The sequence below is a fragment of the Dysidea avara genome, chromosome 4 (genome assembly GCF_963678975.1).
Source record: "Dysidea avara chromosome 4, odDysAvar1.4, whole genome shotgun sequence".
Taxonomy (NCBI): domain Eukaryota; kingdom Metazoa; phylum Porifera; class Demospongiae; order Dictyoceratida; family Dysideidae; genus Dysidea; species Dysidea avara.
Genome location: NC_089275.1, coordinates 49,862,871 through 49,890,002, shown reverse-complemented (window position 1 = coordinate 49,890,002; position 27,132 = coordinate 49,862,871). Strand labels below are relative to the sequence as shown.

General features: G+C 40.5%; 1 protein-coding gene across 2 annotated transcripts in view; it reads left to right on the top strand.

Annotated features, from left to right (window-relative positions):
* Positions 1-1,068: 1,068 nt before the first annotated feature.
* The window catches only part of LOC136252648 (ABC transporter A family member 9-like), a 41,934-nt gene continuing 15,870 nt past the window's right edge, over positions 1,069-27,132 (top strand). For both annotated transcript variants that reach the window (XM_066045174.1, XM_066045173.1), the window contains exons 1-16: positions 1,069-1,196; positions 2,552-2,723; positions 7,860-8,139; positions 8,342-8,501; positions 17,550-17,630; positions 17,675-17,736; positions 17,792-17,902; positions 18,235-18,396; positions 18,444-18,493; positions 19,948-20,043; positions 20,096-20,136; positions 21,137-21,200; positions 21,255-21,373; positions 23,882-23,970; positions 25,986-26,129; positions 26,348-26,458. In XM_066045174.1, the coding sequence (XP_065901246.1) occupies positions 1,113-1,196; positions 2,552-2,723; positions 7,860-8,139; positions 8,342-8,501; positions 17,550-17,630; positions 17,675-17,736; positions 17,792-17,902; positions 18,235-18,396; positions 18,444-18,493; positions 19,948-20,043; positions 20,096-20,136; positions 21,137-21,200; positions 21,255-21,373; positions 23,882-23,970; positions 25,986-26,129; positions 26,348-26,458 (1,826 nt within the window). In that variant the 5' untranslated portion in view covers positions 1,069-1,112. The remainder of the gene's footprint in view (positions 1,197-2,551; positions 2,724-7,859; positions 8,140-8,341; positions 8,502-17,549; positions 17,631-17,674; positions 17,737-17,791; positions 17,903-18,234; positions 18,397-18,443; positions 18,494-19,947; positions 20,044-20,095; positions 20,137-21,136; positions 21,201-21,254; positions 21,374-23,881; positions 23,971-25,985; positions 26,130-26,347; positions 26,459-27,132) is intronic.

Genomic DNA, 27,132 nt, shown 5'->3' with positions numbered 1-27,132 from the left:
TTAGGGATTATGTTTTTGTAGTGTTGATCCCAAGATAGGTCTGATGATAGTATAATACCAAGATTTTTATGTGAACTATTTGTTAAAACCTGTGTGTCAGCTATTTTGTATAATCAGTGATGACTTTTGCATTAATATAGGTGGACACTCTTTTTTGGATTAAAGAACATATTATATCTCGTACTTCACAAAGTTGCTGAGTCTAAATCATTTTGAAATAGTGAAATATCTCCAGGACTACAAACAGTATTATAAATCTTGGTGTCGTCAATGAATAGTAAAGTTTTACTGACGGTAACACAAGATGGTAAATCATTCATGTAAATAATGAAGAGTAGGGGTCCCAAAATACTCCCTTGGGGAACCCCAAATAGAACTGGCAAGGGGGTAGATAATGACTGACTGCATGCCAAAGCTGTAGCTACATTGATTAGTTATACATAGCTGCAATCACATGATTTACTCTATATAGCTAGAGATAATATTTTATTGTATACATGTACTTGTAGCTACTGTTTTATTAAACTGATGCTATAGCTACAGCTAAATCACAGCACAGTTTAGCAGTTATATATATAGTTGAATGCCAGTGAATGGCTTGATTTCCTCCATCAACATGCATAATTATAGTATTAGTTGTATAGGTATATGGCTAGCTATGATTATTAAAAGTGCATGCGCGCCTATGCTAACACTACGTATGTTGCACATGACTTTATAAAGGGGAAACATATATCACTGTGACTTGTAGGTCGCTAGCGAGTTAGTGATATGTGTGCGGGGAAACACGGATCCCTAGGGATATGTGTGCGGGAAACACGTTACCCGGGGAAAACGTTACCCGGGGAAACATATATCACTGTGACACCGGAGTAGAAATTTTAAGTAAAATTTACTGAATTCCGGAATCGCTATCTCTGGCGCACACAAATGCACTGTACCACAGCTCTGGTAACAAATTATATCACCTCCGAATGCCTTTTTTCTAGTAAAACAGTTCTGCAATTTTATCGAGAATTTTATCTGGGCGATTTTTATCAGAGGCTTTCGGTATACTAGTACAGATTCCGTGTTACCTATCCGAGCACGGAATCACGTGCAAACACCAACTCATGATGGAAGAATCAGGAGGGACTCCTCGAGCTGTTAAGGCATACGCCGATAAAGTGCGAGTATGGCACCAGATGCGAGCACTGGTAAGTATATACTGTCTAGTAGCGGAGTATTCACTGGACAACTCTGCCTAGTACAGTGTAGTTCGTTGTGACTCGGCGTCGAGCTCGGCGTATACCGCTAATGTAGAGGTGTGCCTGAGTAATGTGATGAAAAGTGCATGTCTCTTGAGTAGTTAGAGGTTGGGGGTGTTTTGTAGAGAGTGTTGTGTGTCGCTGGCAGTGGGGATAATGTGACAATCCTCGCCATCCTATATTTGTCAGGATTTGTGTATTGACTACGGAGTAGTTCAGTGATCATGTTATCAAGTATTAGTGTATTGTGAAGTTGTGTAGCGTTGAGAGAAGTGATTAGCTAGGGTGGTCACATGTGGAGAGGATGTCATGTGACCAGGATATTACGTAATGAGGGCAGGGGGCTACTCAGATATTGTGTAACATCTTGTAATGCTAATTTACACAAAGTATTGTGAGCCAATATAATAGTACTGGTGCAGGTGGGTTGTTAATATAAGGCCACTCTCTGGTGGTTATTTGTCAGCACCTGCCACTTCCTTCTCCGTCACTTTTAAACAAAATATTGCCACATGTGTAGAGTTCCTTATTGAAGTAGAAGATTTGTGCAGTGAGAGATTGACTAGAGTGCTTGACATACATTTTGCCGCCACAGTGGGGTAGATGGGAAGGACATTTAGACTAGAGTTGAGCCTTCACCATATCAGAGTTAACCAGTTAGCCGCCAACAATGCAGAGAGTTTGTGTGTAGATTAGACATATTTACTAGGGATAGATTTTTAGTGGTATATTAAACTTTTACTGACAGAAAGGTGTAATATCATAATACTTACAAGTGCCACTGACTCCATAGCTAATATCGAAATTTTCACCAATAACTGCCAAGTAGATTAAATCATGTATAACGTATTTTCATTACATGAAGAAACGTGTACCTAATGATCTAATATTTTCACACATCACAACAGTGTATTGTGGCCTATGGGAAAAAACTGTTAATTGATTTATTGCATGGACGGTTACGAGCACCCATCAAATTCCTCCACTTGGAAAGTAGTACATTCGGAGAAAGAAGAGCTTCCCAGAGGGCGAGTTATAATCCAAGCTGTATTTGCTACCCGTAATCTTCTAGACTTGTTCATCACCATTGAAAATTTTGCAAAACGCCACAGTGCAACATCTAATATATTCCATTCGAACGATTAGCATCCTCTATTGGTCAGGTCCATGTATCCTACACTGTTGCTCTTTATCAATAAGTCCCTCATTCATAATTTTGGTGGTACAACATGACGACAGAACTTATAAATGGCAACAAATATATATTGTAGTCCACTAACACATGTAACAACTTGTTCCTCTAGTTTCTGAAGGACCTCACCTTACGACGTAGAGCATATGGTACCACACTGTGTCAACTACTAGTACCAGTAGTACTACTAGGAATTGCTGGACTATTCCAAGTTATTGCTAATGCTATTCTAGCTAGTAGTAGACCAACTGTACCTGGGACTGATCGACCTTCCTTCCCCATGGGTGAGTGTAGTGTAGTGTGTGTGGGTGTACTGTGTGTAGTGTGTGTGTGTGTGTGTGTGTGTGTGTGTGTGTGTGTGTGTGTGTGTGTGTGTGTGTGTGTGTGTGTGTGTGTGTGTGTGTGTGTGTGTGTGTGTGTGTGTGTGTGTGTGTGTGTGTGTGTGTGTGTGTGTGTGTGTGTGTGTGTGTGTGTATGTGTGTGGGTGTGTGTATTGTGTGTGTGTAGTATAGTGTGTGTGTGTGTGTGTGTGTATTGTGTGTGTGTAGTATAGGGTGTGTGTGTGTGTGTGTGTAGTATAGTGTGTGTAGTATAGTGTGTGTGTGTGTGTGTAGTATAGTGTGTGTGTGTGTGTGTATGTGTGTAGTATAGTGTGTGTAGTATAGTGTGTGTGGGTGTGTGTGTGTGTATTGTGTGTGTGTAGTATAGTGTGTGTGTGTGTGTGTAGTATAGTGTGTGTGTAGTATAGTGTGTGTGTGTGTAGTATAGTGTGTGTGTGTGTGTAGTATAGTGTGTGTGTAGTATAGTGTGTGTGTAGTATAGTGTGTGTGTAGTATAGTGTGTGTGTGTGTGTGTGGGTGTGTGTGTAGTATAGTGTGGGTGTGTGTGTGTGTGTGTGTAGTATAGTGTGTGTGTAGTATAGTGTGTGTGTGTGTAGTATAGTGTGTGTAGTATAGTGTGTGTGTGTGTGTGTGTATGTGTGTGTGTGTGTGTGTGTGTGTGTGTGTGTGTGTGTGTAGTATAGTGTGTGTGTGTGTGTGTAGTATAGTGTGTGTGTGTGTGTGTGTGTGTGTAGTATAGTGTGTGTGTGTGTGTGTGTGTGTGTGTGTGTGTGTGTGTGTGTGTGTGTGTGTGTGTGTGTGTGTGTGTGTGTGTAGTATAGTGTGTGTGTGCGTGTGTGTGTGTGCATGTGCGTGTGTGTGTATTGTGTGTGTGTGTGTAGTATAGTATAGTGTGGGTGTGTAGTATAGTGTGTGTGTGTATTGTGTGTGTGTAGTATTGTGGGTGTGTAGTATAGTGTGTGTGTGTGTAGTATAGTGTGTGTGTGTGTGTGTATTGTGTGTGTGTAGTATAGTATAGTGTGGGTGTGTAGTATAGTGTGTGTGTGGGTGTATAGTATAGTGTGGGTGTGTGTGTGTGCATGCGCGCGCAAGTGTAGTGTGTAGTGTGTGTGTAGTGTGTGTGTGTTCGTGTAGTGTAGTGTGTATGTAGTGTAGTGTGTGTGTGTGTATCTGTGTATAGTGTAGTGTGTGTGTGTGTGTGTGGGTGTGGGTGTGTATGTGTGTGTAGTATAGTGTGGGTGTGTAGTATAGTGTGGGTGTGTGCGTGTGTGCATGCGCGCGCGAGTGTAGTGTGTATCTGTGTGTAGTGTGTGTGTGTGCGTGTAGTGTAGTGTGTGTGTATATAGTGTAGTGTGTGTGTGTGTATCTGTGTGTAGTGTAGTGTGTGTGTGAGTGTGTGTGTGAGTGTGTGTGTGAGTGTGTGTGCAGTGTGTTGTGTGTTTGTGTAGTGTGTGCAGTGTGCAGTGTGTAGTGTGCAGTGTGTAGTGTGTGTGTGTGTGTGTGTGTGTGTGTGTGTGTGTATTGTGTGTGTGTGTAGTATAGTATAGTGTGTGTGTGGGTGTGTAGTATAGTGTGTGTGTGGGTGTGTAGTATAGTGTGTGTGTGTGCATGCGCGCGCGAGTGTAGTGTGTAGTGTGTGTGTGTTCGTGTAGTGTAGTGTGTATGTAGTGTAGTGTGTGTGTGTATCTGTGTGTAGTGTAGTGTGTGTGTGTGTGGGTGTGGGTGTGTATGTGTGTGTAGTATAGTGTGGGTGTGTAGTATAGTGTGGGTGTGTGCGTGTGTGCATGCGCGCGCGAGTGTAGTGTGTGTGTGTGCGTGTAGTGTAGTGTGTGTGTATGTAGTGTAGTGTGTGTGTGTATGTGTGTAGTGTAGTGTGTGTGTGAGTGTGTGTGTGAGTGTGTGTGCAGTGTGTTGCGTGTTTGTGTAGTGTGTTTGTGTAGTGTGTGCAGTGTGCAGTGTGTAGTGTGTGTGTAGTGTGTGTGTGTGTGTGTGTGTGTGTGTGTGTGTGTGTGTGTGTGTGTATTGTAGTGTAGTGTGTGTGTGTGTGTGACACGGTTAGCTGACTGCTTCATTGTTGCCATCCTGTAGTAGTGATTGCTGGTTGGTGTGTGTTCAGTCAATTGTTTACAGGTAACACAATGTGTTGGCTGGGATCTACAGTATGTGCTGCTCTAGTAGTGGATATTGTGCTGTGGTCAATTGTACGGTACTGCGTTGTCTTGTGAGAGTGCAAACAATTAAAATAACTTGCCAAGGGTGTGGCACCCGTTTCGATTGTGAGTATTCATCCCATTTCATTTGGGATAATTACTCATGAGCGAAACAGGTGCCACATCCTTTAATTAACAAGTTTTTAAAACCAGTCGCACTCTCGTACGTTTGAGTGGTACGTACCGTATGTAGTTTGTATTGTGGTATAGAGGTAAAGAGTGTGAGTGATGATGAGTGAGAGAGCTAAACTTTACTGGCCATTGTATCCACTGTAGTTAGTAGAGTGGTACATCATCTGATCTGTTAGGAGTTGTTATTAGAGTATATTAGTTACCATTCACCATAGCTACAGATTGGTCAATGTGTATTACATTTCAGCTACATGTATGTAGAGTTGTATAATAACCAAGACACACGGTAGTGTGTCGTGCGGCCCAAGAAGCCGGCGCGCCACACTGTGAGTATATTAACAGGAAGAAAGTAAATGTAATTTTCACACCTTTGTAGCTCCGTGATCCCTTATCCGATTGAAACCAAATTTGCTGCACAAGTGCCCACGCGGTAGGGGAGCCTACATACAAAATTTGAAGAAAATCGCCCCAGTCATTTCTGAGATACGAACGACCAAAGTTTTGGTTTTTTCTTTCTTCGTTTTTTCTTCTACTTCTTTTCGCACACTGTGCAAAGTCTGTCATAGAACACGAATGCATGCTCCAATCGAGCTGAAATTTGGCACACTTAAAGGACTCATTACAGCGGATCTCAGTACCAAGTTTGGTAGGAATCCGATGAACATTCACGGAGTTATGAGTGATTATTCGTGTAAAATAAGGTCGAAGGTCTGTCATGCCCATAGGATAAACCTCTTGAAGGAATGAGCTGAAAATTGCTATGTAGATACAGTAACTATCGTAGGAGTGCCTTTTTGTGGTTTGAAAGGAATCCAGTTAAAGGCCATTGAGATATGACACAAAACCCAACCTGTGTCACGATTACACGATCGATTTTTATGAATAAAAAAATCTTTAGTTTTCACGTCTACCAGGCAAACCGCTTAGAGTAATGAGCTGAAAATCGGTGTGTAGCTGGAATAATCATCATAGAAAGTCCTTGCAGTAGTACAGAAGAATCGGATTACAAACCACTGAGTTATGATTCGAAAGCCAACTGTGTGTAGCAAATGCGAAATTGAGATACTCTAATAGAACAGTCACCCTAATAGAGCATTCAGCTACGTTTATAATCCATTATAGGATTATATTACATTGCAAGTTATTCTGTAGTGAGTTCAGCTACAAACAGTTAATCTTATAGATAATTCAGCTACAAGCAAGTCACCTTGTAGAGAGTTCAGCTACGAAAAGATCACCCTGTAGAGAGTTCAACTAGAAGAAGTCACCTTGTAGAGAGTTCAGCTACAAAGAAACCACCATGTACAGAGTTCAGCTGCAAACAAATCACCCTGTAAGAGAATTCAGCTACAAACCTGTAAAGATATCAGCTAGATACAAGTTACCCTATAGGGATTAGCTACAAACAAATCACCCTGTAGAAATATGTGTTGGAAACAAATCACCATGTAGAGAATTCAGCTAGAAACGAGTCACCCTGAAAAGAGTTCAGCTACAAACAATGATAGTTTCAGCTACAGATAAGTTATGTATAAGAAGTCACCTTATAGCGAAGAGCCACCAAATTTATTTTATCTAATTATCATTCAGACTACAGACCTAGGTTAATCCAGTGTGGTATACTGCCGTTAATGTACACTTATGAAATTGCTGACATCTTCTTTATCAAATCCATTAAACGTCCATCTGATAAATTCGACATACTAAACTATGTTAATTTTACTACTGGTACTACAAGATCTGCTGGTTCCAAGCTCTACCCCAAGACAGCCCACACCAACCCTATTATGAATTCATATTTTTATCGCCTACCCAGACTGTGGAATTCCCTACAATAAGTGACTTGTCTCAATCTTTAGAAGTAATCAAAGTAAAGCTGAAGAAATTTCTATGGAACCATTTTCTAGCCAATTTTGACAATACCCCCTGTAGATTTCATTACTTGTGCCCTTGTTCTCGATGCTCCAAGACTCCTGCACCAAGCAATTATAGTTATTTGTAAGTTATTTTAGATAATTGTAATTAGATAGCTAGTTAGTTAACTACATAGGCTACCAGATCTGGTATCTGGTAGACCCTCAGAATTGTATGTCCCTTCCAAGCCAAAGTTTTCTGTATGTGTAGTTGTGCCACAATTCTGTAAAGCAATATATTATTAATATTATTACCTACAGTATGTGATTATCATTCATTGTTAAATATACAAATATTTTTAATCAGACAAAAAGCTGTACACAACATTTCTTCCTTTGTTCCACAATTCCTGCAGAAAAGAAAAAAAAAAAAAGTTAAAAGTAAGCACCAAAGCCAGTTTATGGCTGGCTTTGTGGCTTGCAATACAAAAAGAAGTGATATCTAATCCAAAACAGCCAAGCTGTAAAAAAAGAGTGCGGCCCTCAAAAAGGCCAGGATGAAAAAAGATGTGAAATCCAAGGTGACGGCCAAGAAATGGCTGTGATGGTAGGTTAATGGCAAAAATTTTAATTACGACAATTTAGGTGAATTTGGTGCCGAATCCTAGTGGAGGAGGCAACGCAAATTCACCTGAATTGTCGTTATTGAAATTTTTGCCATTAACCTACCATCACAACCATTCCTTGGCCGCCACCTTGGATTTCACATCTTTTTTTCATTCTGGCCTTTTTGAGGGCCGCACTCTTTTTTTACAGCTTGGCTGTTTTGATTTAGATAATAATATTTAGATGTGCTTGTGTAATGCTGTCATCTTGTACTGTAGATGCATCGTGGATGTTGTCTTGCACAAGAAATGAGACACATCACCCAGAGAGGTGTCTGATTGATCCCATTAACATCATCTACTATGTGCAGGAGGGAGGGAACCGCAATGCCTTTAATGATACCTTCACCTGGGTACCATATGACCTCTCTATCTATGTCAAGGATTGCCTCTTTGAGGATCCTAGCCAGTTACCGGCTATAATAGGTAATCTAACGAGTGATATTGAATTACTGCCCCAGTTTGCTCTCTACAATATACCAATGATTTACTATGTGGAGTAAGTGTGACATATTGTGATGGTCATATTGTATAGATTTTGTTGTCAAGGTGAAGTGGCAAACCTAACACCTGAATTCATTGTGTAACTTATAAGCTGCAAAGATACCTTCATTTTAATATCAGCAAAATTTTTCCCCTCAAGAATTTGTTCATCTCAGCAATTGTCTGTTACATACCTGTGTCTTGTGTTCCTATACTAGCAATGGTGGATCAGACCAAAACCTTGGTAACCTGTCACGTAATGGATCAGCTGATGGTTTCCTTGGCAAGGCTCTACCTTCACCTGGTCGTTACAACTTCACACTTGATTTTGTTATCAACCCAATCTGGAATAATGTGTGTTACGTGGATAATGCTAAAGTGAGTGTGTTTGTGTGTAGTGTTAATGCTGTACCGACGTGCATATTTTCACATTTACCGATATCAATTATTTGTCCATTCTTGTAACCAATATTCCAATCTTATAGCCTATATTTCAATATTACCGTAGATTCCCCAGAATTTCGGCATCTCTAAATATTCGGCACTCCCTGTGCTTTGAACGCAATGTGCTCTAAATTTCGGCAAGCACAGGAAAGTTTCTAATTATAAGCGCGCTAATTTTTTGGCACTTGGACGAAGGTCTCTTGAGTACTGAGGATTCCTAGTGACCTCACACAATATGCTACCTCGATGCTGGATGTAGCACCAAGTGTGAAATTGTTCAGGGAACATACCCAACGATACCACCATGTGACGTCATGGCAATCGCAAAACGATCTTTGTTTCTGTTCACAGAATAAAATCTCTCCTGGCCTCACATCTCCTTGTAACATGATACACCCTCATATAACTTTGTTAAGCCATGGAACACTTCATGCAGCATCTGATAGCAAGATTTATCACGAGATAGTTCAATAATATTATTGATTGTGGTTTCTATTTTTATTACTTGTTGAAAACCTTCATACTACGTCTGGGTGATTGTATTCAAAAGTGATGTAGTAATGACATTGACCATCCCTCCTGGATAATGTAGGTAATCATAGCATATAGCGCTGCGGCCAAGTGAGTGTTGCGGTGGTATCGTCAGCTCCGCCTCAAGGCGTTCCTGCTGGGCCCGATCCCTGTAGAAAGAAATTGAGAAAGTAAGCAGTATAAACGGATTGCAAATAACAGCCCAGACTGTATTAGGGATTATACCGATAGATCCCTATAATTCGACAATGGCACCAGGTTGGTACATTTTTTTCCTAATTGTTCGGCCAGACACGAACGGAATTAATTTATTTCTGCCGAATTTTTAGGGAATCTACGGTAACTGATATTCCCATATTATAACTGATATTCCAATATTATAGCGATATTCCAATATTAACCAATTTTCCAATATTATAGCCGATATTCCCAATATTATAGCCGATATTCCCAATATTATAGCCGATATTCCAATATTATAGCCGATATTCCAGTATTATAGCCGATATTCCAATATTATAGCCGATATTCCAGTATTATAGCCAATATTCCCAATATTATAGCCGATATTCCAATATTAACTGATATTCCAATATTATAGCCGATATTCCAGTATTATAGCCGATATTCCAATATTATAGCCGATATTCCAGTATTATAGCCAATATTCCCAATATTATAGCCGATATTCCAATATTAACTGATATTCCAATATTATAGCCGATATTCCAATATTAACCGATATTCCAATATTATAGCCGATATTCCAATATTAACCGATATTCCAATATTATAGCCGATATTCCCAATATTATAACCGATATTCCAATATTAACTGATATTCCAATATTATAGCCGATATTCCAATATTAACCGATATTCCCAATATTATAGCCGATATTCCAATATTAACTGATATTCCAATGTTAACTGATATTCCAATATTAACTGATATTCCAATATTATAGCCGATATTCCAATATTATAGCCGATATTCCAGTATTATAGCTGATATTCCAATCCATACAAAAACAGCCAAGTTGTGAAATAAAAGATGGCGGCCAAAAAATGGCTGTTGATGCTAATAAATTTTAACAATGCACACGGCCATTATTAAAAAGTTTTTAGCATCAACATCATTGCAGCCATTTCTTGGCAGCCACCTTTATTTCACAACTTTTTTCACCCAGGCTTTTTAAGGCCGCACCATTTTTTCACAGCTTGGCTGTTTTTGTGTGGATTTCACTTCTTTTTGTACTTTATAAGGCCCCAAAACCAGCCTATGGTTGACTTTAAAGTTTGTTTTTACTCACATTTCTTCTTTTCTATGTAGATACAATAATGATTATTGAAGACTGACTTATAAATGTATTTCATTGCATGATTTAATTCAATATTTGATAATATTATTGTAATACTCTAATAGAGTGCAAATTTTTTTTAGGACTTTTAATAGACCATACATAGAATGTTCTAGAACAATCTAGTACTTCTATTGGTAGATCTATGAATTACAAATATTTGAATTTCAACTAGAAGTTTAATTTATAAAGCAGAAATTAAGTGAGTTGATCAGTCAAGGTAGCAGTGGTTCAGTGGTTCAGTGGTTAAGGATGCAGGTGTTAGGGGTGTATGGAGGTCCCTGGTTCGAACTCTGGTAAGTTTTTTTCGATTTTTTTGCACACCTTTTTTACCCCGCGGTGACTGCTCTATTAGAGTATCTTGATCCCGCGATTTTACACTTGCTTGGTTTTTGCTTTATAACTTTGTCGTTGTAACTCTATTGCTATTCAAACTATCAAAAAGCACTGCTACGAAAATCATCTATCTACACACCAATTTTCAAGTTATTCCTATACTCGGTTTACCCTGTAGCTGTGACAGAAGTTTAATCTTTTTTTACGTGAATAAAACACTCATAACTCCTTGAATATTCCTCAGATTCACAACAAACTTGGTATGTGAATCCACCGTTACACGCTCTTCATTTGTACCAAAGATTGAGGTAATCGAGTTACACGTTTGCATTTTATAGCAATTTTTGCATAGGGTGCGAAAAGAAATTGAAGCCCCCCCGTACGGCATAAGAAGAAAAAATGAAGAAATTAAAACGAAACTTTGAACTCCCATATCTCGCAAATGGCTGTTGCGAATTTAATCAAATTTGCTGTGTGGCATATCCTACCTGGGGGACAGCTATGATGCAAAAATGGTGTGCTTTGGAGAAGGGGCCATGGAGCTATGCATGCATGAAAAAGCTGTTTTCTTTCTTCCTGTTAATGTACTCACGGTGTGGTCGCCAGCTTTCTTGGCTGCATGACACACTACCGTGTATCTAGATGTTATAGCCAATATTCCAATATTATAGCCGATATTCCAATATTATAGCCGATATTCCAATATTATAGCCGATATTCCAATATTATAGCTGATATTCCAATATTATAGCCGATATTCCAATATTATAGCCGATATTTTATAGCCGATGTTTCAATATTGTAACCGGTATTCCAATATTACATTTCGTGAGATTCGCTGCATGTAACACTGGTATTTCTTTTGCACGCACACAAAATACAGCAATTCGTAGATCTATTACACTCTATAAAGAAAAATAGTTCAACAATACGGTCCATCCTCTCCTAATTGTGGCGTCCGCCAGATCATCCCGCTTTTTTCTTTTTGTTGCACAACGTTCGCAGCTCGTGAACATGGCGAACCACGTGGTAGATGAAAATATCATACAAGACCCTCCAGTGGATGAGCAGCTCCCGAATACAGATGCCGACGATATCCTTAAGGATCCGATGAAACGTTCGGAGATACTGAAGAAGCTCGGACTCCCCAACCCTTCCGCCCTGACCCCTAGTGGGACAGCTTACAGGCGGAGGCAGTCTCCCACCGTAAATGTGGTGCCCCTTTCCGATGTATCCGCCTTGGAACCCAGTGTTTGGCCCACACTTGGAGGGACCTTCTCGACAGCAATTGACCCCTGATTCAGGCATTACAGAGACTGGCAAGGACAACAAAGATGTGGTGGACCTTTTAGACGATGACGAGGCCCTGGAATTCATGGAATTCAATCCCACAGTGGAAGCATCAACTACCTGGACCCCATCAGAGACAACGGTTAATTTTCTAGAGAAAAATTTTAACCGCTGTCTGCCTGATAGAGATCCTCAGCGACTTCCCTAAGCCCAATACTCCAGTCCTCGTCGCCCCAAAGCTGGATGAGGATGTTGTGGAACAAATTAAAAGCAAAGGGAAGGACCCCCATTTTGGCCAGGAGAAAGTTCTCTATAAGCTACAGGAGAAGAAGTATGGCAGCAGGTCTCAGTGCCACACCAAGCCGTACAGCAAGCCATACCAGCAATACAGGCCTCAACAACAACAGAAAGCAAGAGGTCAGCCCCCTCGTCGCCCAGCCCAACCCAAACCCTCCAAATAAGTCCTCCAGAATCTTGTATGGGCACAGCCACACAACCCGCACTACCAACAGCAGGCAGAGTGGCCCACTGCTTGCACAACTGGAGGCAGGTTACCTCAGATCCTTGGATGCTGGAGGTAGTGAAAGGGTATCACCTGGAGTTCTCCCAACCCCCATTCCAGTTTCTTCCCTCTCACACATTGGCCAAGTCACCGGCCGAACAGCAGCTGATAGAGGAGGAGATACTCTGATACAGAAGCAGGCAGTGGTCAAGACCTCCCCCAGCCAACAGCAGGATATTCCTGGTCATTGTCCGGTGATAAACCTAAGACCACTCAACCATTTTGTTCAGAAGTATAACTTCAAGATGGAGGGGACTGGGATGTTAAGAGATCTACTACAAGCATCTGATTGGATGTGTTCCATTGATCTGAAAGATGTGTACCTATCAGTGAGCATTTACCAGGAACACCGACGTTACCTCCGTTTCACATGGATGGGGAACACATACGAGTTCACCTGCTTGCCCTTCGGACTGATTAGCGCTCCAAGGATCTTTACCAAACTACTGAAACCTGTGATGGCCCTCCTGTGGGGACAAGGCCTAAGAACCATCATCTACCTGGACGATACCAGTCCCAAGCAATGCTACAATCTCAAGTGAACCAGACAGCGTCACTCCTGGAGTTGCTAGGCTTCACTATCACCAGGGAGAGATTCCAGCTAGCGCCTTCTGAGCAGATCAGATATCTGGGCTTCCAGGTGGACTCTGTGGCAATGAAGCTTTTCCTCCCCGAGGACAAGCTGCAGAAGATCGTCCAGATGTCCCAGAGCCTCTTGTCACAACAGACAGTATCCCTCAGGAGTCTCTCTCAGTTACTGGGAAAGATGTGTGCCACCACCTTGGCAGTGCTCCCTGCACCGCTATGGTACCGGAGCCTTCAGCAACTGAAGATCCTGTCACTCAGACGGTCATCATCGTACAACAACCTGGTGACCCTAGACCCACCCTCCATAGAGGAGTTGACGTGGTGGAGCTCTCAACTACACCTGTGGAACGGCAGAGATGTTCGTCACAAAGTGCCAGACATGGTGATAGACACAGATGCTTCCCTGACAGGTTGGGGGGCAGTCTCCAACAATGTGTGCACAGGAGGACTGTGGTCCCCAGAGGAGAAGAGCCTCCACATCAATTACCTGGAGCTCCTAGCGGGCTCCTTTGCAGTGCAGTCCTTCACAAAGGACAAGGCGAACATCCATGTTCACCTTCGAATGGACAACAGCACTGCCCGCCTCTATGTCAGCAGGATGGGGGGGACCCGCTCCCCAGTCTAACAGAACAAGCTTGCCACTTATGGCAATGGTGCCTGCAGAGGAACATAATCTTGTCAGCAGAGTATCTACCCGGAATAAGCAACATTGTAGCAGACAGAGAGTCTCGCCTGGTCCAGACATCGGCAGAATGGAAACTAGACGAAGAGGTGTTCAGAAATGTGTTTGTTAGATGCTCGGGCCATGTCAAGTGGATCTATTTGCTTCACGGCTCAACAACCAACTAGAGAAATATGTGAGCTGGCCCCTTTGCCATGGCAACCAATGCATTTCAGATCAGCTGGTCAGAGCTGAAGGGCTATGCCTTGAGTACCGTTCCATCAATGTCATCAGGTCAGCAGTCTCATCAACCCATGCACCTCTAGAAGGATCCCCCATAGCCCAGCACCCATTGGTGTCACAGCTGCTGAGAGGAATTTATAACTCCAGGCCCCCTAGACCCCACTACACATGCACATGGGATGTTGACGTAGTGGTACAACATCTCAAAGGACTGGCCAATTTGTCACTGAAGACACTGTCTGGGAAACTAACTCTACTGATGGCTCTAACCCTGGCTAGTAGAACATCAGAATTGCAAGCATTGGACCTACAATATATTTCAAACCTGAGGGTGTGCTGTTTAGGCTAGCTTCTCTGACTAAAAAGCGCAAGGTGGGCAGCCCCACTAAGGAATGCTTCTTTAGAACATTTGTAGAAGACAGTAGCTTATGCGTAGTCCAATGTCTTCAGCAGTGTGAGAAGGTCACCCATCCCTTTCGCAAGTTTACGCCAGGTGATCCTCAGCCTCTCTTTCTCTCATATGTGAAGCCTCATAATCCAGTCACCTCCCAACGGCTGGCTCATTGGATCAAGGAGATGTTATCAGCAGCAGGCATTGATACTGGGACATTCAAGGCACACTCAGTCAGGGGAGCATCAAGTTTGACAGCAGATTCGTCAAAAGACTCTACTTTCAAGCATTTCTACTACAGACCAGTTGCTGATGATAGTTATGCCTCAAAAGTGCTGAACTAACTGTATCATCAGTGTGTTTTATTGCTCCATGACATAATCATTTCTGTTAAAGGTAATGTGTCATTTGATAAATGGTAACCGTTATGGTATGATTGTATTATGGTAACCAAATGGTTTGTATGGTAACCAAATGGTTTGTATGGTAACCAAATGGTTTGTATGGTAACCAAATGGTTTGTATGGTAGCCAAATGGTTTGTATGGTAACCAAATGGTTTGTATGGTAGCCGAAATGGCATAATATTGTGCAGGCTCATGAATTGCACATGCAATACTAGGGTGACTTAATATGGGGTGACTTAATATGGGGTGACTTAATATGGGGTGACTTAATATGGGGTGACTTGTGACTTAATATGGGGTGACTTAATATGGGGTGACTTGTGACTTAATATGGGGTGACTTAATATGGGGTGACTTAATATGGGTGACTTAATATGGGGTGACTTAATATGGGTTGACTTGATATGGGTGACTTAATATGGATTGACTTAATATGGGTTGACTATCATTGTATGCAGGTATTTTCTCCTTGGTAATACAGGTAGGCTATACACCTAGGTATTTGCTCATGTGTAAATAAATAGATTATGCACCTCACATGTGTGTACATGTGTGGTTTAACAAGGTGAGCTTCGTGCAAGGACTTTGAAGTCTACCAGTGTTACATGCAGCGAATCTCACGAAATGTAATTGTTGATTTGACAAGGGCCCAAGGGACCTGAAGTTAAATCATGATTACATGAATGAGATGAGCAAATGTAACACTGCCCTCCCTGCCCACACGAGTGTATCCCTCAGTGTTAACATTGCTCATTCATTTCCTTGCAGACCTGCCTCACTCTCACATTGTAGGCAGCAAAAATGTCAAAGCAGGATGATCTGGCAGACGCCGCAATTTAGGAGAGGATGGGCCATATTGTTGAACTATTTGTTTTTATAGAGTGTAATAGAGCTACGAATTGCTGTATTTTGTGTGCGTGCAAAAGAAATACCATGTTACATTTGCTCATCTCACTCATGTAATCATGATTTAACTTCAGGTCCCTTGGGCCCTTGTCAAATCAACTATTATAGCCGATACTCCAATATTATAGCCGATGACAGTAGATCACCTAAAGTTTGTGTGTACATTGCATTTGTAATGTAATTAATTGCGTGGGCGTCCAAGTCTACAACAGTTTTTCCAAGGAAGCCGAGTAGTTATAAAACAGCTAAACCAGCTTATGAAACAGTGTTTTTAATTGGATTCCAGACCTTTGTGGAGGGTGATTGACTAATTGCATGTACAGTTGACAAATATACACAGCCTTGTAACCATACTTTTCGCGGACAAACAAGCCTTTATAAGATGGTTACAACAAACATATGTTTTACCATTGCCATCCTACATGTATTTCAGAAGGGGCACTTATTATCTCTAATTGATATGGGCCACCCTTGAGGAAATAGAGTCTGGGTACAAGACTATAGCGTTCAGCACTTTCTTTACTATCACTACCAACTTTACTGATTGATTGTGGGTTCTGCTTAATCTGCTTAATTGGCTAATTATTTCCGCTTCATAACCAATACTGGCAAAATTAGCTAATATCGGCTGTTACTGATTATTCAACTGATTATCGGTGTAGTAGTGTGTGTAGTGTGTGTATGTGCGATGTGTATAGTGTGTGTATGTGCGATGTGTATAGTGTGTGTATGTGCGATGTGTATAGTGTGTGTATGTGCGATGTGTATAGTGTGTGTGTGCGTGCGCGCGTGTGTGTGTATGTGTGATGTGTATAGTGCGTGCGTGTGTAGTGTGCGCGCATGTGTGTGTGCATGCATGCATACGTGTAAACGTGTGTGTGTGATGTGATGTCATTGGTCAATTTAATATAATGGCCACATTTTGGGACCAGCTGGAATGTACTGTATGATACTTTTCTTGGGAGGATCAAAGTGTCAAAGAGTGCTTTAATAGTAGTACTTTATTAACCATAATGGTAGCAAGGATTCTTTATGAATAGTAAGAACGAGTAGTTATGTCTAATGGGTGAATAATGTAGCTATTTGCAGAAGAATGGCTAATCTCATCATATGCATGAGTTGCTAACTGTTTGTTCTAAGACTAGACACTTGGTAGTATGATCAGATGGCAGAACTTTGCATGAGCAAGACACATGTATGGGGTGGGGTGTGTGTCTTGAGACTAATCCAAACTTATAGACAAGTCATGTTTAGTGATGCTTTACATATTGCAAGGAGGTTATAGTTTATCATACAAATCTACAGTAGGTGAAATTGTATTGTTAAGAGTTCTCAGAAACTACCCTTATAGGGAGGGGATATCAGAGTGGTCCCACTGTGTGTAGTGGGTATAGTCCATACGGGTTTACCTGAGCTGAGCCCTGCCAAATATAGTAATATCAAAGAGGTGAACATGTGTTCACTCCCAATGGTTTTGTATTGGAATAAGCATGTTTTCATGTTGTAAACATGTTTGCATGTCTGAATCGTCTATACTAAATGTATGGGATATTTTTAAAGCCTCATAACTCACTTGTTCTTGCCCATATCAAAGTGCTTTTCAGCGCTAAACGTTTGAGCAGCTGGCCCTTGTAACAAGAGTTATTAACAAGAAACCAGGGCTCAGGTGAACGCAAACAGACTATAGTGTGATGTTCATTGTTACAGTATGAGGAGGAGCCTACCATCCAGTTGCCTTACTTTGCTCCACTGAATTCACCCAAAGAACTTCATGATCGTCTTGTCCAGGTTACCCCTAACACACTGTATTCTAATATTTCACACAGCTATAGGTATCCAATAGTTACACGTCATTATCCGGTGGTGGATTCCAGATTGAAGATCAGTATAGTAGGTCAGTGGGTGTGGCTCTTGCAGCTACCTGATTGGATGGTACTGTGTTGTCATAGAAACTACGAGGCATTTCCCACTAATCAGAAGATCTATAAGCAGGTGTTGTCATGGATAATAGATGATAATTACACTAGGGTGAAGCCATATGCTGGAGTGTTGTTTGATGAGTAAGTGTCCTGATTAGTTTACTGAATAGTATACTGATTAGTCTACTAAGTACACTCACAGTAGTACTATCAGGCCTACCCAGTCCCACCACCCCCTCTCCCTAGGGGTCAGTTTGTTGCCGAAATGTACATCACTATTTGCACAGTGCTCACCCCCTCCCCCTAACAATAATAGCGCTACTAGTTACACAGTTCCCCCACTCCCTCCCCCAGGGTCAGTTTGTCCCTATAAATGTATACATCACTATTTGCATCTCCTCTTTGGGTCAGTTTGTTACTAGTAACGTGTACAGTAATAACACTACTAGTTACACAGTTCCCCCTTCCCCTAGGGTCAGTTTGTCATCACTACAATACACCTTGGTGGTACCAGATGTACTCTACTATGACAACCTAGCTCAGATAAGCTGTAAGAATGGGACTAGTAACAGTTCCCAACCAAATTGTCTACAAGCATTTGTTAAATTGTTAGCTAACTCTGAGGTGCCTCGGACGTGAGTTGTGTGGTAGATGTGTCATGTTTGAATTGTTGCTGTTACAGTCAGTCAATGATCAACCTACTACACAATGCTTACCTAAGGAATAGTACGAGTAAGTCATGGTAACTAGTAGTCATGGTAACAAGTAGCCATGGTAACAGTTATGTATACCAGTCACTTGTTAGCTAACCAATTCACATTTGCTATGTGTGCACATGTGCATTTACAATGAGAGGTGTAACTGTTTAAATTACCAGGACCCACACAGTAGCTGGTAGGATAACCACAAGTATAAAGTCCGGACATATATTGCCTATGTTGTGAGTTGTGTGCCAGTTAATACTTCATCAGCCAGCTAGTACTGTGCAGAACTACAACTTTTATTCTTACTATCTTTAGCCAGCTAAAACTGGTCCAACAGGGTATACAAGTTATGTAATATAATCAGATTTCTCTGGTGGTCTGTGATACTCTCCCAGAAGTACATTATCGGGATTAAGTGACAGTTTCACTTGTCACGATGGCTACATTACGAGGGTTCTTAGTCTACTTGAACATTGTCACTAGTGATGCACCATTAAGACATTTTGGCAATTATCCAATTAGCTGATATTGAAATTCACATTATGGCTGATACCAATAGCGATCTGATGTTTATGTGTACATTGAAAAAGACCGTTGTCATCTTGTTAACAGTTCAACTGGATTTCTTTTTACTTCCTCAAAAGTATATCAGTGTGGACAACACAATTGTGTTGAATGTGAAGGGTCCCATACCAATGTGGTAATTCCTTGACTGTTAGGGGACCAGAAAACGATTCAGGATAATTCACTTTGTTATAGATGATAATTATTGGTAGATGTGTAAAGGAATGGATTACACTGAATGTACTCCACAGAAATGTGTACATTATTTTCCACATCTGCCTTTGTGGCATCCCCTGTAACTCTCTCACCAACTCTTTTCTCTTCTCTCTCTCTTTTCTCTTCTCTAAATGTTGCAAGTTGCATGACAATTAATCACCCAGTTCAGTTGTTATAAACAAGCTACTACAATATAGAACTACAACTTTTGTTCTTACAATATCTAACCAGAGGCGGATCAAGGTGGGGTTCAAAAGGTTCCATGGAACCCTCTTGGTGCCTCTTACTTAGGATACTCTAATAGAACAGTCACAGTATTCAGAGAAGCAATTAGTCTTCGGTTTACAGCTAGGCTAAAGTTGCAATTCCAGAGTGGAACCTCCTTTTTAAAAGTCTGTTTCATCCCCTGTTAACTAACTTAGTAATGACTTAGCAAACACCTGAAACTGGTCCAGCAAGTTATACAAGTAACATAATATAATTAGTTTCTTACTGATCGACAACATTCTATTCTTTCAGCTGCTCTATGTGATGTTGACTTTCCATTCCCAATAATTAACACTGTGTTTATTAAAAGCTCTAAGGTGCCACATGTTAACAAATCTTGTAAGGGTGAAGGTGTACATGGTATCCCATTAAGTACATCACTGGCAACTATAGTTGATCTAATACCCATTTGTTGATGTTTAATGGTTGCTATAGACAACATGGACACGTCTACTTCAATGATTGAAATGTTCCTCTCAGCGTTGCCTAGCAAAAAGATAGAATTACAAATTGATGTGGCTAGTATACTAGGTGAGTGGGCAATAATTAGAGTATCCCATTGTCATAGTTACACTTATTACAGGTGCCATATTATACCCATTTGCTACATCATTCTTGTTACCGGTAAGGGTGTGTAGTGTGTGTATAAGTGTAGTGTAGTGTAGTGTGTGTAGTGTGTGTAGTGTGTGTGTGCAGTGTGTGTGTGTGCAGTGTGTGTGTGTAGTGACTACACTATTAGAATTACACAACTTCCAGTGGAGTTTTATCATCAAACATCACATGATCTTGTGCCCAGCTGAGCAATGTTTAAATATTCCTCAAATTCCAGCTTGTGAATAGTGTCGGAGTTAACAGTGGGAAAAGGCAAGAAATTCAATTTGTACACAACTATATATGGTACAGGAGTAGCAGGTTTCCATTGCAATAGAAATAAAGTTTACCTTGGCCTGATTCTTTGTGTACTGGAAGAAAAACTGTACACTGTACCTCAATAGTTTATTTCATTGCATAAGGGAGTACTGCTATATACCTATACAAACTGAGTTATTAACAAAGCTACAATACTATATACCGAGGCCCAGTACCAAACCATGATACTGAAATACCAAATATGTCATAGTGGTTAATAGTGAATGTTGTGTCATCAAAATAAACTGTGATTACAAATTGGGTAGCTGAGTACAAAATGTTTTTTGCCTTAAATTGCCACTTACTCATTCAAGGGCAATAACTATATTTAGTAATACCAAGGTATTATTTTAAAACTATAACAAAAATGGGTTATTGGCAATACCGTACAGCTCTATTACATACTAAAATGATCAAACTGTAGCATGTATATTTTTTACCCAGTGTTTTTGCAAACATTGTGTGGTTTTGTTTAGCCAGTCAGTTAATTAAGTGTCCCAGAACACATGTATATGTCAAGTACTTCCATTATCCATACTGTGACAAGAAGTGTTCAGTAGTACCATATTTGGTTACAAAATCACAATAACTTATATCGTTGTGATGTATTATCCTCCTAGCCCTCTGACCCAATGTGTTAGAATCATGACCCAATGTGTTAGAATCATGACCCAATGTGTTAGAATCATGTTGTTGAATAATGTTGCACTTGTAGGTGTTCATAGCAACCCTTGTTAAGGACAAACGAGAGAAGCACTTGATCATGATGCAACAGAATGGTTAGTAGTTTATACAACATGACATTGTCACCAGCCCCACCCCCTCCTCTGCAGGGCTCAGCCGGCCGGTCTACTGGATAATCAGTTATTGTTTTGATTATATGTTTTACATGTTAGTGATCTTGATTGTAGTTGCCATCTCTTTTGCCTTCCAAATAAGGCTGTTCACTCAGGTGAGTGAGTGGTAGAGTAGCTAGGTAATCTTTCAGCGTGTAGATAATCATGAGATAGTGTGTTGTATATTGTACTGAACTGGTTAAATGGCTATACTATACTAAGGGCTTGATACACACCATATGTGTACAAAATCCAGTTGTTTTCACACATTACTTGAATCTGTTTTATTGCTTCTCTGTTATCTATAGTAACAAGAGAGACATACAATGTTTTAGCCTTTTGTGATGAATAGTCTTTGAGTTATAGTCCTAGACAGTTAGAACAAGAATCAGTTTGATTTGAACAGCAACAATACAGCAATTAATTGCAGGCCGTTATTTAATTGGTTGCTACAAAACTTAATCTGTTCACCATGAACTGGCAAATCTATCAAGGTACAATACCGCTCAAACAGGATATTGCTACATGTAAGTGTGAGCAATAAACACTTACTGATTATGTAGCTGTTTGTTCACAAATCTTCTTCCTGAAGACTCACGAGCAAACAGCTGCCACGCCTTTTAATTGGTGTTAATTCTTCATATTCACATGTAGCAGCATTACATCCAGTGGTACTGTATCCATCCAGTGGTACCGTATCCATCCAGTGGTACTGTATCCATCCAGTGGTGCTGTATCCATCCAGTGGTACCGTATCCATCCAGTGGTACCGTATCCATCCAGTGGTACCGTATCCATCCAGTGGTACCGTATCCATCCAGTGGTACCGTATCCATCCAGTGGTACCGTATCCATCCAGTGGTACCGTATCCATCCAGTGGTACCGTATCCATCCAGTGGTACCGTATCCATCCAGTGGTATTGTATCCATCCAGTGGTACCGTATCCATCCAGTGGTACCGTATCCATCCAGTGGTATTGTATCCATCCAGTGGTACCGTATCCATCCAGTGGTACCGTATCCATCCAGTGGTACCGTATCCATCCAGTGGTACCGTATCCATCCAGTGGTACCGTATCCATCCAGTGGTACCGTATCCATCCAGTGGTACTGTATTGACCCTGTACTTCTCCATGTGGACAAAGAAGGCCATTCCAACAAAGAAACAATGATAGTAAACTTTTATTTCTACCACATTGTAAATAAGTGCCATAACTTTCATGCCTTTTACTGTATGAACACGAAACCAAGATTTTCCTACTCTCCATTAGTAGGCGAATCCAATGGTGTATAGGTTTTGTTGATTTGAGCTTTGTTTAAGTGCATATCAAAGAGATTACCACGTAACATGTGCATAATATTTGAATGTGGCACACATAGTTTATTTCAATACGTTTTAAAGTAAAATAGGAGTTTGTGAAGACAGTCAGTTTTTGCTCAGAGGGTCACATATTACTTGATCATCATAACTCCTACAGAATACTAGGAAATGTTGTACCTGCTAACTGTAATGATGAGAAGAACAGTCTCCTCACAATCCATTCCTTTGTGTACAATGGTTTGTGATATGATGTATGTCTTCATATGTACATTCAGTGATAGTATTACTCTAACAAAACAGTCACTGTATGAAGTGAAGTCATGCAGTATCTTGCAGTTCTTGAAGTTATAATTCTGTTGTGTTACATTGTGTACCATATTAATGTGCTGGTGTACAGTGGAACCTGTTAATCAGGACACTTGAAAATGACAACACCTACATTATCTGGACACTGGGTAATCCAATATAGTATCCCTTGGTATGTAAACTGACCTGGAAAATCAGGACACCTTGATAATCAGGACACCTTGATAATCAGGACACCTTGATAATCAGGACACTATCGGTCGGTCCCAAGGTGTCCTTAATACACAGGTTTTACTGTATGTACCTCCATTGGAGACTCACACATGTTTACTGCAGAGGAGGTTGGACACGATATAATAGCTTCTGAAATTTATTACTATTAATTGCATATTTCTAATATGTGACGAGGAGTAGTGATAGAAGAAATGTTTAGCGATATCCACACCACGTTACCTTGTGCTTCTTAAGATGAACAGCAAATTCTTATTGCAAGACGGGTATGCGAGTTTCTAATTCTCTTTTCGATTCTCTGTGAGGCCCAGCTAGCGGCGTCCACTCTTCTTTTCATTACCCTGGGAGGCTTTGTTAGCGTACACATTGCTTTCTTCAACAATTATTGTGCTAAAATACATGTACATAAGGCGTCCCTATAGTATTACACATGGATTCCACCCAGCAAACGCTTACACACGTGATCCCTGTAGATTTCAAGAGAGATTTTCGTGCCTAGAGTAGTAGTGGGGTTGAATGGGGTAGACCGGGTGAATAGACTAAACTTGAAGTGCACTCTCGAATGGTATTTGTGAAAACTTTCGTGAACGCCTGGTTAAACTTCCAATACAAAATGTATGTGGTTAAACTTCCAATACAAAATGTATGTACTCACATATGAGTGTCCAACCTCCTCTGTGTTTACTGTGTCATCCACTCAGAAAACTATGATACGTGTTGTGATGTTGTTATGACATCATCTTACATGTTGTGATGTTGTTATAGACCAATTTCCTGATATTGTTCTTCGTGTTCAGTTTCTGGGGACATGCCCTCGTTGTCCTTGGCTTCTTCTTCAGTAACATTTTCCAGAGGTGAGTATGGTGGGCTGTAATTAGAACTACTAACAATGTACCACATACATGGCTTTTTGGGGCATTCTGTTTTCATGAAATTCGCAAATGGTACAATATTTGTATGATGCAGATAGCTACATTCTAGTCTCATGTTCCAGATGGTTTGTGTGAGGGTGGCAATTAGCTCCCCCCCACATGAAAATGGTCTGACATCCAGAGGTAGCTTAGCTGTACGTGAAGCACTCAGTGTACGAAGTATTTACTCATGAATTTTGATGTGCAAGTTTCTAGTGTGAGCTGCTCTGTAGTACTGTTAGAGATTATTGTGTTATCAGAATATCTGGACTGCTGTTATCAGTTACGAGGGGGAACCTGACATGTTATGAATCCATACATGGCAGCTATGATATCCACTGAGCGTTACTCTCAGTGGACTGGACTACTGGACTGACATATTTTTGATTTTTGCACATTCCATGGTTGGATTTATGAAGTCTTGCTAGTAAGCATCCTTAGGGCACCTGCAGCCCCCTTCTCAACACTGAAGACAAGCAGTGGAATATGCAAAAACTGTATTTCGCTACTGCATGTTCATTATGCCACTATACAACACTTATTCCTTACCCTGGTGCAGACATGGGGCCAAGTACATGAGTACTTATACTTAAGTACACTTAAGTACAGATTTGAAAGTACTTGTACTTTATTTAAATACTTTCTTAATTTCCCCAATGTACTTGTACTTATACTCAAGTATTTTTGCCAAGTACTTATATGTACTTGAGTACTCAAAGTACTTTTAAGTACTGCAAACATTGTAGTTTGTACACAGTGAGCGTCAATGAAAATAAATTTATGAAGTTGTAGTTTTCAACCTCTCGATACTTTGTACAACCTTACTATGTATAATGTAGCCACAAGCAGTTGTTTAATAGTAATTCTGGTTTATATAATAAAAGCAATGCTGTCGTTTAAATTGGGAGTTGAAGAGAATGGTTGACAAAAACCTGAAACTACCTGCTGTCATGAAATATTCCTGAAGTTTTATCTAAAGGAGAAGGTAAGGCTAAAACTACTGTAATGAGTGGTTTGTTGACTTGGTGGTAAGAAATTGTCATTTATAGTGCATAGTATTCTTCTACGTCAGACACCATCCTTCCCATTGTGGCAAAATAGTACTTGAATTATTTACCCCAATTAAGTGGTTATTTAGCATTGCAGGAAAATAATTTAAATCCGAGTGTGGTAGACTTAAAAATGATTGTATTATGCAGTGTAATAGTTCTGTGAATATACAAACTGTACCTTGCATGTTTGTACTTCAAGCTTAAGTTATTATGCACGGCTGTTGCTATAGGAAAATGTACTGTACTTGTACTTTACCTAAGTACTTTCAGTATGTACTTATACTTTACTTAAGTACTCTCATGATTTCAGTTGGAGTACTTGTACTTATACTTCAAAAACTCAAAAGTACTTGTACTTTACTTAAGTACTTTTAAATGTACTTGGCCCCATGTCTGCCCTGGTGTGTAGTAACACTGCAGGCAGTGCAGGGAATGTGATAGCAATTGTTAACCAGCGATTACCTTGCCAGTTGACAATATCCTTTGAGATATCCTTAGAGCAAGCTAGAGGAGCAAGCTAATCTCACTGCCTGATTTCTGTTTCAGTGGAGGGGCTTATAAATTAAAGATTATAAGCACCTGTGCTGAAAAATCTAACTAGGAGATACATTCGCGAAAATAAAACACAACACAACAAGCTATTGTCAAATTTTACTTGCCTCGAAAAGCGTGTATACAGTACAATTGTGTGTTGTAATAAGATCACCGAATAATCCCCCAGTGGTGTTATTTGAATATTCAAAATACTATTCATTTGAGCCTTACTCCATGGTATGCAGTAATGGTGTAGCTAAGTCCAGAGGTGTCCCCAGATCTCTTCATGTTATACATTTGTGTTACCAGGTGATACACGTGTTTTATCAGGTGATACACATGTGTTACCAGTTGATCAATATCCTCCTATAGGCCTCGTACAGCTACAGTGGTTGGCTACCTTATCGTCATCATTGGTGTGATAGTGTCTCAATTGCTGAGTGGACTGAACATATTTGCAGTGGATGAGACCCCACCCTTCTTCATTATGATGTATCCACCATTTGCATACTACAGGTACTTTGTGAGTGACAACTGGAAGGGAAGAGAGGGTTGAGGAAGTTGTTTCATAAATGTTTAGGCTCCACATTATAACCATAATAATATGGGATGTGACACGCGTGCACACACACACACACACACTAGTGACACTGTGCGCGTGCACGCACACACTACACGCACACTACACACGTACCACACACAACAATACAGTATTAAATGTTATCACATTACAGGGTCCTGTTCTATCTGAACAATGCTTGTGTGGAGTTCAGGTGTTTTGGTACTGATCATTTAGGATGGGGTAGCCAGGAAGCTGCTCTCTACAGTGATGGTATCATGTACCTGTAAGTTAACTGTGTGTCAACTGTGAGTTGATGTGTGTTAACTGTAAGTTGATGTGTGTTAGCTGTGAGTTGATGTGTGTTAGCTGTGAGTTGATGTGTGTTAGCTGTGAGTTGATATGTGTTAGCTGTAAGTTGATGTGTGTTAGCTGTAAGTTGATGTGTGTTAGCTGTAAGTTGATGTGTGATGAGTTGATGTGTGTTAGCTGTGAGTTGATGTGTGTTAGCTGTGAGTTGATATGTGTTAGCTGTAAGTTGATGTGTGTTAGCTGTAAGTTGATGTGTGTTAGCTGTAAGTTGATGTGTGATGAGTTGATGTGTGTTAGCTGTGAGTTGATGTGTGTTAGCTCTGAGTTGATGTGTGTTAGCTGTGATGAGTTGATGTGTGTTAACTGTAAGTTGATGTGTGTTAGCTGTAAGTTGATGTGTGTTAGCTGTAAGTTGATGTGTGATGAGTTGATGTGTGTTAGCTGTGATGAGTTGATGTGTGTTAGCTGTGAGTTGATGTGTGTTAACTGTAAGTTGATGTGTGTTACCTGTGTGTTGACTGTGAGTTGATGTGTGTCAACTGTGAGTTGATGTGATGTGTGTTAGCTGTGAGTTGATGTGTGTTGACTGTGTTAACTGTGAGTTGATGTGTGTTATCTGTGAGTTGATGTGTGTTAACTGTGAGTTGA